This window comes from Corvus brachyrhynchos, unplaced genomic scaffold (assembly GCF_000691975.1).
Source record: "Corvus brachyrhynchos isolate BGI_N302 unplaced genomic scaffold, ASM69197v1 scaffold28, whole genome shotgun sequence".
NCBI classification, from domain to species: Eukaryota; Metazoa; Chordata; class Aves; order Passeriformes; family Corvidae; genus Corvus; species Corvus brachyrhynchos.
Window position 1 is genome coordinate 4,926,971 of NW_008246058.1, and position 11,126 is coordinate 4,938,096.

An 11,126-nucleotide genomic window follows, 5' to 3' on the forward strand; every position below is an offset into this window, starting at 1 on the left:
CCAAGGACACTGCATTATTCATTAATAAAAGCTTCACTCCCTTCTTTACCCTTGTGCCTGGATAAGAGATAAAGACATTCTATTTTTAAACATTGGCATATAGTATGCAGTTTTGAAAGTAAATTAATGTGGGACCTGACAGTAACAGTGAAAGAATGGGTTTGCTATCTTTTTACACAGAAAACATTTTATAGCACCTTGATAGACATAGAAATTGAGAGAATGAATACTTTTTGATGTACTAAGTTTCAAAAGTAAATTAATTTCATAATTAAATGTCTCAATAATTAACTTGACAGGAACTTAACATTTATTAGTATCATAAATTTTTGTTAGCAACAAATACAAAATATTCCAGTGTTTCTTGAAAACTTTAAGTTGGACACAGAAGGGAAGAGAGGGGGAAGCCCCACTACCTCAATATATAAATTCAGAAAAAGAAAAAAGAGCAATAAAGAAAAAAAGATTCCAGAAATGTTTTCATATTGTCCTGTTCCCTCTGTCATTTGAAATATATTCCTTTTCCAGTTTATCATGGCATCTCAAAGCTGATTCCTCATGGGTAAGCTTTTATTTTGCATTTTAACCTTAGCATTTGAGAACTACCAATTCCAAGAATTATACCTTCCCACAGATGGATGAGAATAAGGATTCACAAATCCTTAGGACGGTCAGATTAGTGGTAGCTAATAAAAAATCAGTAGTTCTCAACTAAACAAGAAAATACATTTAAACAGCCACATTTCTCCTCCTATACTAAATTTTACACAGGAGGCTTAATAAGAACCTATTGTGTGTTACTGATCACAGAATAGTTAATACTTGTACAAAACCTTTCCACTGGAGCACAGGACAAATATCCTGCAGACACTGGGGATCTTGTGCGCATTTGACTGCATCAGTAGTATCTCTCCAATAAATACAAATGCTGCTGCTATGACCAGCTCTATAATCACATCCTCTCTATCATTTCCAAACAGGCAGAGATAAATTTCAGTCTATATACTGCCAGCACCCATTTTATAATTAAGCTTCTTGTCCTGTCATACAACTCTTCCTAATTCCTCTCAATTTTTTCCTGTCCCTAAACCTGAAATAATATCAGTCATCAATATGAGCCATTTTCATCAGCATATTTGTTTTAAAAAGTTGTCTTGAGTTGGCAAGAAAAATAGTAACTGTTCCTTGCAATCTACACGGATTATATATTAGACCATGTATAAACAAGATCATGAAAGAAAGCAGAATCCAGCACCTCATCCTGTCCTAGATAAGTACTTAAGCACTGGGCTACCACCAAGTTCATTTTAGCCTGATGTTTTCAAGTGCCTACAAACCTCACAGCCACTGCTTGTACAGTGCCTCTACTTGCAGGGCACATTTACTGGCCAACTGAGAAACTTCCCCCAGCCTTGATCTGTACTGATTCTCTTCTCTCACTTTCTGAATCAGATTTCTAAGCACTGGCACAGTGCATAGGAGGAGACAGCTGCCATCAGTACAGCCCCATAAGGAAGGAGCACGTTCCCAATCACAAGTTTAGCACACGGCTCTCAGGTGAATGGAGGCATTCAGCATTTCTTAATATTCTGTATTTTCCCAGGAAGAGATTGAAATTAAATGCAAGTGCACTGAAGAACCTCTGGAAATGCTTAAATGAGAAGGGAAGCACCTCAGTGAAGCACACTGGAATTCCATCTGCAGAAGTAAACCTCTGTGCCTGTGGATTTTACAATCACCTTAGAAAGATGTCTGGAAATTGGATCTTAACTGACAGACAGGACACAAAAATGGTTTAAAGGAGATGCTTTGTTTCCCAAAACTTGCCACGATGTTGTTATTGTTTTTCCTCCAAGTTTGCATAGCTGAACTTGCATTCACCAAATCTTCTCGTGTCCATGAAGATTACAATAACTGACTTCATTTCATTGAACTTAAAAAGAGAATCCCAAATGTACAGAAAAAAATCACCATATATATATATATACACACACATACATAAAACCACAACCAAATACACGTACCAGAAATGACCTTGGGTTTCTTAGCCATATATTCCTTCCATTTCTTGGTGCTCAGCTGGGCAGGAGATGGGACCACTACACTACTTACATTACATGGCAATGTAAATAAAGCTCCTACCTAAATAGGGAGATGAAATACAAAACATGCAATATTAGTGAAACCTGTTTTACATTTCATTCTTGAGCTACTGATCTGGTGTTATTTCAAATCTACTTGAAATGAAGAAAAATATCTCTGCTTAACACAGCTGTCATTCACATCAATCAAAATGGAATTCCATTTGACACAAAAGCTGTAAAAATTGTGGTTAGTTTTTGGTCCAGTTGAAAGATCATTCACTGCTGAATTTCCATTTCATACACAAAAAGGTATTTATTATGTATTGCAAGTCTCTCAATAATCTGGCTACAAACACTTTTGTAGAGTAGTATCCAGAATGAAAAGAGAATTCAAAGGTAATAGTTGGTATCAGTGGCTCTGCATTCCTTTGAAAAAAATTCCTTTTCCTTTCCTATTACCCTTGTCCCTTAACCAGATACTGGACTATGTTTATGTCTCTAAGCAGACTTCAGGCTAATAAGCACTATCAGAAAAAAGGCACACATATTTGAATACTCAAGCAATAAAACAATGTTGTTGCAAGTATTGGAAAAGCCAACAAACATGTAATATTTCCAGCAGCAGACTGAAAAAAATCCGTATGAGACACTGCTGTTTTCAAAATATATTTAATTCAACATGTGCAGACTCTAAAAAGTAACCTGAGAACGTGTTGTAACTGTTTGAGCTTCTTCTTTAAAAAAATTAGTAGAAATGCAAGGCCTTAAATTGTAAAAGGTGTTTTCAGTGTTCCTAAGTAAAATGAAGATTACCTGCGATATTTACCAATATAAAACTATTTAAAAAGATATTTTTGGTACAGCATTAGAAAAAGGACCTTTTCCATTTCTGGCTAAGCTAATGGAGAATGGAGTAGCAGGGTAGAAAAAGAGTTACTCAAAACCCAAATAAACTGAAAATTAAACATACAGCCTGATAATGGGATACCATCTCCACAGGAAATAAAAAACATATGTTATTAATAATACCTGTATCAGCATTTTCAAATTGGAGGTTTTGTTTTGATTGGCATAGATTTATTTTATAAACACTAAAAAACTTTCCTAAACAAGATGCATTACCCTGTAAGTAAAGGTGATAGAACATTCAGGAAAAATATCTTCAAACTAATACTGTGGCTATGAATAATCTCACTATCCCTCCAAGGCAGAGGAGGGAAGGAAAAAGTAGGATTGTAAATGTTTCATGAACTCTTTTTATCCAAAATCAGAATAATCACATGTAAAATAAAAAAGCTTACCATTTCACAGTAACTAGATACATTTGGTAGGCTGCACACAAGCCTGCCTTTTGCTAAAAAAATCAATAGTTCAATTATGGTAGCAGAGAAATTATCTGTCAGGATAGGATTAAAAATTAGAAAATGTTTCAGGAGATTGAAATTTAGCTGACATAAAGAGAAAACTGTTCAGTGGGTATGTATAGCATGGACTTTAAAATCCATACTTGCTTTAGAACTAAATGTTCAAGAAGCTTATATAGAAACTAGGTTTAAAAATATTATTCCTGTATCTTTTACAGGCAATATACATACCTTCATTTTCTGCTATACATAAATAAAATGTTTTTACCTTCCCAGAGAGAAAAGAAATCTGCTCCAAAAGCAATGTAGACGTCTCCTTGGTATTCTTTCTTGACAGGCTCCTGAACAGAACAGTTTAAGGAACCTTATCTTCACAAAGAACTATACACCTCTGTTTTACAAATCAAGTTACCACCATATTTGAAAGAAGCATTGCAAGTATCTAATTTTTGATACTACAGTATCACAAAACATAAAAAGCTCATCTTTCTTGGTAAAGTGATACACTTGAAAATTTTATATGACAAAATACTACACTGACATCTCTATTATAGACTGACAGAAACAGATATTTATATATTCAAAATCATGGCAGACTTACACATCCTAAGGTATTATTGGTACACCAAGACTAGTACCAAAAGTCCATACTTTTAAAAACCCATAGTAATATACCTTGAGATCTCTGCAGCACACACACTCAAGAGAGAACTCCTCTGCTGTATCTTGCCATAGATTTTGCTGCTGCACAATAAAAACATGATTTGTAGACAAATGTTCCTATATTTTGAAGCATGCTACCTTCATTCATTAGAAAGGCTTGAGTTTTTTTTAAAACTTATACAGAATAAACATATCTCTATTCTTTTCCCACAAAGAGCATGCACATCAACAGACAAATTATACTTGCAATAATATCAACAACACCTGGTTATTGGTAGTGTAATTTAAATTTCAAAATTTAAAAATCCAGTTGTGAAGAATCACTATGACTATTTTGGCAGGCTAAAATGGAATGAACCCTTGCCTGTCCTCATCTATCTGTTGCTTCCATGGGAGATCCTGATTGTTTTCTTTCTGCTATAGACAATTATCAGTAGTAGTTTAGATCCTTAAAAAAAGGGATACAGCTCAAATTCCAGATCTGATATAAAAATGGAAGGTAGATCAGACAGCATCACCATCTGTAAAAATTCCAGCGCAGGACCATAGTAATGAAAAACCTGAAAAGAAATCAAATAAAAACCTATATATATTACACTACATATGATTCTACCTCAGGAGAACTTCCTCAAGTGGTTTGCTGGAGGCATTAGCCTTACAGATAACATCTGAAAGAGGTATAAAGAAATACAAAAACACTTCACAATATTATATTAAAATAATTATATAAAAAACAAGGAAGGTATTTAATTTTGTTTAATAAATATGACTTTGTAGAAAGTCAACAATGTGCATCAAATGAGTTCTAGCTCTCACCCAAAATAAAATAAGATCTACCAAGAACAGACAAATGCAGTACAAAATACACATGTTTTAACAATGGAAATAACAAACTCTAAACTGATACCAATTTTCATAATGCTCATTTTGTTTTCATCAACACATATGATTGTGGAGTTCCCATCTATTATCTACTTCCAGTAGAAAACAACAACAGTGAAACAGCAACAGTGTAAAAAAAACCCCAAACCCAAACAAACTTTTAAAATTAAGTGGAAAAGGTTATATAAATACAGAATTCATAATTTAGCTATTTTGAGTATTAAACTGAACAAAGTCTCAATTTTTACTTGAAAAAAATCTGGTATTGTAGTCCTAAAGACAAACAGATGAAATTTTAAGAACCTGTTTTGAGAGCACACATGAACAAAAGAAGTATTCCTCAATCTTACCCAATCATTACTTCTATACTGAACTTTCAGTTCCAACTAAGGTTTACCCAATTACTACTTTTCTCAGGAAAGTAAAACAGATTAATTCTAAAACTCAAAGTAAGATCAAGAATAATACTTGCTTCTGGCAAAGCATCAGTATTCCTCGATTGCCACTCTTTTTTAACAGCAAAGCAAGAGCCTAAATTTGCAGTCCTGAATGTCTTTGCTGAAGTGCTCTTTATACAAAATTCTGGAAAGTCTACTCCTGATCCGAACTGGAAAAAAAAAAGAAGACAATAATTGTGTCAAAAAGAGAGAAAAATTATTTCTCTTCAGCCAGTTAGATGTGTTATTATTTTTAACAATTAGTATTATATTTGTTTCCATCAGATCCATGAAACTAAGAAAAAATACTAGACTTAGATAACCAACTACTAAATCCAAAACTGTAACAGTGAAAATGTAAACAATGTCACAAAGCTCTCCATTTTTGCAGAAACATTATACATATGCTTGCAGTAATGACTTACAATTACATGATAATGATTTGTGATAGATACAAAATTAGATTGTTTTGTAAGTTCTAAGTAAGTTCTAAGAAATATTTCAGAGGGGAGGCTCTGGATTTCTGAAGTTCAAATCTTGATGCATTGATCTCATTTATTATTTCATCCTGCCACCCACCCAGACAAGTTGCACATTACCTTTGAATTACATGGTTGAAACCAAATTTGGCTTAAGACATAAAATGCACTGCACAATAAATGCTTTAAATGAGGTACACAGATGCTTTAAAAAATAACCACAGCTGAAAAAAGTAATTTTACCTTTCTTTCCCATATCTGAATCTTTCCTCTCCAGAGTTCTTTTAAATCAATAATATTCATGATATCATCTGAAGATACAAAGTCTGCTGATAAATAGTCTGCAATCTTTTGCCAGCTACTGTAAAAATACAGAAGAATTAATCTTACTGAATTTAGCATTACAAATGAACATACAGAGCAGTTTGACTGAATTTACCTATGACCCCTTAGCACTAAACAATCTTGTGTACGTCAAGACAGACAATAAAGCTTTATATTACACAAAGTAAAAAAGTATTATAGAATTGCTCATTCAGGCTCTGTAAAGGAAGTTGTTCATATGCTCCACGAACATGACAGCAAAGAATTTTGACATCAAATAAGACTGGCAGTGGCAAGCTGCAAGCACAACATAGTAAGGTTGGGTGCTAAAAGCTGTAGCAAAGCCTGGTAGCCATCAGTGGGGCTATCACTGGTCCATCTGGATGGTTTGTAGTTAACCTTCTACATGGAGACATGACTGCAGCACAAACATTATCCAAATTCAACAAGAGAGAGAACAGCCAGTATCTGTGGGTTCTGGTGGCCATCTGACTTCTAAGGGAAGTCAGCACCATCAGCAGAACAAGATTAAGTGAAATAACTTTCATCAGAGATCCTCTATACCCAAATAACCTCACTTTACATAAAAGCCAGCAGAAAAATTTATTCAGTCAAAAGATGGTTCTACAGGATGATGTCAACAAGCACTGAGACCAAGTGTTTGTAGAAGTCACCGAGTAAGTTTCTTGTCCGCCACACACCTCAGGAAATACTATATAGTAGGTATATTATCTATTCTATCCAAGGACTGAACATTCACCTTTTTAGTTTTAAACAGTTTTATTAATTTAAGATTAAGCTTAAGCACATATTCTATGAAGCAAATTTGAATCTTTTGGCCATGGAGGGGAAGGAAAGTGCAGGAGACCTTGCCAAGTTATTCAGCCTCCACACAATCATTCACTGCATGGGATAAAAAAACCCAAGCCACTGAGGTTTATATGTTGAGACATATCATGGCCATTATATGCCAGTTAGAGGAGGATAGTAAGGAAATTACTGGACTTAACTTCAACTTGAATTAATAGTCTCAGTAACTCTTCATAATAACAGAATCTTGAAAAGCATACAGGAAGTAATAGAGCATTTTTACTCCATTTTCAAAAGGGACAAATGAGACACTCTACTTTCCCTCCCTGAAATGTAATACCAAAGGTAATATAAAATTTAAAGTAAAACCAGCAGTAGTATGGATTCATTCAAAAAAAAACCCAGTAAAACTACAATCTATATATGATTATGTAGCATCATACAACTTGAAAACATTGTATCACACTGAAGCCACTAGCAACAGAAAGGGAAAATATTTTACCCTTTGCTCCCACAGAAAACAAGAAGTGCAGAGGACTGGCTTTTTTGCCTGCTTCTCTGGTTAGAACATGTATTTACAATAAATCAGGTTAAGTAATTCCTGCCCTCATACAATAACAGACAACTAATTTATGTATTTTCAAAATATACACATAAAGTACTCAAGATGCTGTTTCTATTTTAACCCACTGATCTATGCTAACACAAAACAGAAGTGGCCTTGTTTTAGCCCTAAAATAAATGCCATACCCTTTAGCATCACTTGCTGCAATAGTGATCTGTGCAGAGTGCCACTCTCTCAGGTGTTTCAGGGCACCGATAGCAGGTAAGCAGTCCCTTAACTTGGGTCCATCTCGTTCAACAGCCTGCAGGATTACATCAACCATTGCTCTGCCTATAAAACAGTTGTATATGACTAAAACTATCATGATTCAGTGAATCAGTCAGTCATTTAAAGATAGAATAGTATTGGTTATCATTGACTGCACTAAAACAGGCAAAAAGATCACATAACTTCAAGATTTAAAATACTTTTCACACATTTTAGCTCATCTCTTGCTGCTCCTCTTAGATGAACACAAAATATTTCACCATTCCCTCAGTGACTGTGGTTCAATACCCTTCGCTCTCACTCAGCACTGATAAATGAGATTTGTCTCCTGTACAACTAAGCTATGTCATTTTCCTACTTTTAACACTCTAAACTGCTATTTTTCATTCTTCTTGCATTCCTATGCTATTCCAAATCAACTTCTGCAACATTATATAACCCTAACATGCAAGGTGATCTGTATCTCCAGTTTACAAAATCCAAACCCAACGATTCTGATGCATTTTCCTTCTCATCTTCTTGGCTCCCACCCACAAGCAAGCGGTTGTCAAATCAGATGTAAGCCTGATGTCAACATCTTCCTTTTTCATAATAAGAAACTTCCTATGTTGAGTTTTGTATTGCTTACTGTCTACAATTACTTTGGTACCATTTCAGATGGATAAATTTATTATACAAATAGGTATCTTAAATTCTACTGAACTACAGCCTGCCAAAGAAACAAGCAGCAAACTAGTCCTCAAGCTGATCTGCAATGCCAACCATGTTCAAGTTCCTAAACTACCGGCAAGAGCTGCATTATGTTAATTCAGCTACCAAATTAACACCCTCTGAACTTTTCCATTCACTATGCTTTTACCAGATGAATTTTTAGAGCAGTAACTAACAAGATAAACTCCAATACGACACTTTTTAAAGACAGGTTACCTGGGGCAGGCAGTTTATCAGCTAGTTGATGCAGACTTTCAGCAGCTTCATCATAGATACTGAAAATGAAGAACAACATGTTCAGAACCAAAATATAAATGAAGTCATTTAGAAACACAATAGTAATGAATAGTACCTGATGTAAGTATCTTACATCTTTGAAACTCTGCACAAACATACCTAGGCTATGAGAAATCATCTCTTCTTTTACTGAGACAGAAGAAGGCCTAATGACATCAAAATAATCCGAAGGAAAACTGGAAGTAGGATTCAAGGCGAATTAGCAATAAATTTTTGTATATATGTTAGCTGTTAGGAAACTGTTCAGTTATCCTATAAAAATAATCTGTAACTAAAAAATTTAAAGCTATGCTAAACAAAATTAAGTATTTTCAGTACTAGTAGGGGATTGTTCATAGTTAACTCTTGCTTCGGTAGTAACTCCCACTTGTTAAACTTCTTGATCCCCTTGGGTCATCACAGTTAGATGTCAGAACATTATACTTTAAAGAAAAATACTAATACACATACTCAGTCAGAGACAGTGACTCCCAACTGTTACTGTCATCTTCCTCAAAATTTTGTGTGGTTCCCAGGTTCTCATCAATGCTTGTTTGGTATGAGTCTTCATTTTTCTGTGAGTCAACATTTATTTCCTCCCAGTCAGAACTGCAGAACTAATCAAACAAAAAGACTTAAATAAGCAAAAAGAATTTTGAACATCGTGGTTTTAACTTGTTCTATAGAGAAGCAGACAGTTGAGGAACTTATACTCTAAAAGAAGTGTGCCTTACCTGATAATAACCACAAATAACATGACTTGCAAAATACCATTTCTTTGTGCCTAGAACACCAGCCACTGAGCATGCTGCAAAGAGATAAAACAATTATTTAAATTAATCAATTCACTACAATCTATTCTTCCTATTACAATTAACATCTCTGTTGAAAGACTCTGTAAGTCATTTAATATGCAACAATTACTTGAGTTCTACTTTCCTTTGGTACCGTAATTAAGTTCTAAACATATTAAGGAGTAGGTAAGTGTCTTGGCAAGTGTCTATTACTGACCCTCTGACTGTTAGTAAGTAAGAAAACCTTTGACCTCTTCTCTATTCTGGGTAATATTGCTTTCTATTTGCATGTTCTGTAACATACCTGAACTAAATGACAACTTTCATAAAAATGATTTACAGAGTTCACAAAATGAGACGCTCTATCAACATTTCTATGCAATAAAAAGCACAGAAGTTGAAAACAGCTTAACATTCCCATCTTCGTGAATTTTAAGAGCTTATAGTGGTTTTCCCACATGAATCCCAATTATATGACATCTGTGACAAGATGAGCTTATAACAGTAGATATATAAATCAAGTAAAGAAGTAAGAAAGCACTTTTTTAACAAAAAAAACCACAAAACAACAAAACACCAACACCCAGCCCCTAAGAGTACTACAGCAGATCTTAAGAAATCTATTCTAAGATGAAAAACTGATTTAATATTCATGGATTAATGTTCTGAATTGTTACCCAACAGACAAGTATTGCTTCTACCGAAAAAATCAGAAGATGTTATAGGAGTAATTAAAGTATTATGCTTCCCAGTGACATGAGAAACAATCGCTTTCCTATTCTTTGCTCAACTGGACTGAAATTTGTCAATTTTTCAAAATCCTTCCCTTTCATTTCTCGCATCCAGTCTATCTAATCATCTCCTAACACCTTAGCTGCTGACATAAGTTCTCCACAGAAACAGGAGCAGCAGGAACAGGCCCATACTGCAGCAACTGGGTTTACTTAGATTTCTGCCTTGTTTCCCCTAATAAAACATGCATAGGCCAATTCCTTGATAACACTTGCCCTTACTGTCCATTGCTAAATTTACCTGGGAACGTGCTCGCATGCGCATTTATTGATGCATTACAGCTTTCTTTCAGGAACTGACACACGTTTGCAGCAGTTGCAGCTAGGAAAGAAAGTATTTCTTAAAACTAATGAATTATGGAAGTTAAATCTTACTTTCCTGCAAATACAGTATAAATTTCAGTGTGATTTTGGAAGGTGAGTTTAGGGGAGAAGGGGGAAAGGGGTTGGCTGAGTTTTTTAAGAGAAATGTCACCTGCAGATTTGCAGTTTAAAAAAGCAAATTTTCCTAAATTCTCCTTTAGGTCATGCTCAGGAACGCATTACATGGCAGCATAGCAATAAAGCAGGAACCCCCCCCGAAGTTTCTGCAGGTTAGAGGCACCAAAGCCTTGCAGCCTGAAAGCAAAGGGGTGTTCAGGAAGGCAGTGGCCAGAAGAGCCCCGCGGACACCAGAGCA

At 34.9% G+C, this 11,126-nt stretch overlaps 1 protein-coding gene across 1 annotated transcript in view; it reads right to left on the reverse strand.

The window, feature by feature from the left end:
- Positions 1 to 11,126, reverse strand: part of MTBP (MDM2 binding protein) — a 30,960-nt gene that overhangs the window by 19,119 nt on the left and 715 nt on the right. The window contains exons 2-11 of the mRNA XM_017746049.1: positions 10,689 to 10,769; positions 9,597 to 9,670; positions 9,334 to 9,479; positions 8,803 to 8,861; positions 7,794 to 7,938; positions 6,153 to 6,270; positions 5,466 to 5,600; positions 4,577 to 4,671; positions 3,717 to 3,789; positions 2,025 to 2,142 (exon numbers count right to left, since the gene is read on the reverse strand). Coding sequence (XP_017601538.1) covers positions 2,025 to 2,142; positions 3,717 to 3,789; positions 4,577 to 4,671; positions 5,466 to 5,600; positions 6,153 to 6,270; positions 7,794 to 7,938; positions 8,803 to 8,861; positions 9,334 to 9,479; positions 9,597 to 9,670; positions 10,689 to 10,769 — 1,044 coding nt within the window. The remainder of the gene's footprint in view (positions 1 to 2,024; positions 2,143 to 3,716; positions 3,790 to 4,576; positions 4,672 to 5,465; positions 5,601 to 6,152; positions 6,271 to 7,793; positions 7,939 to 8,802; positions 8,862 to 9,333; positions 9,480 to 9,596; positions 9,671 to 10,688; positions 10,770 to 11,126) is intronic.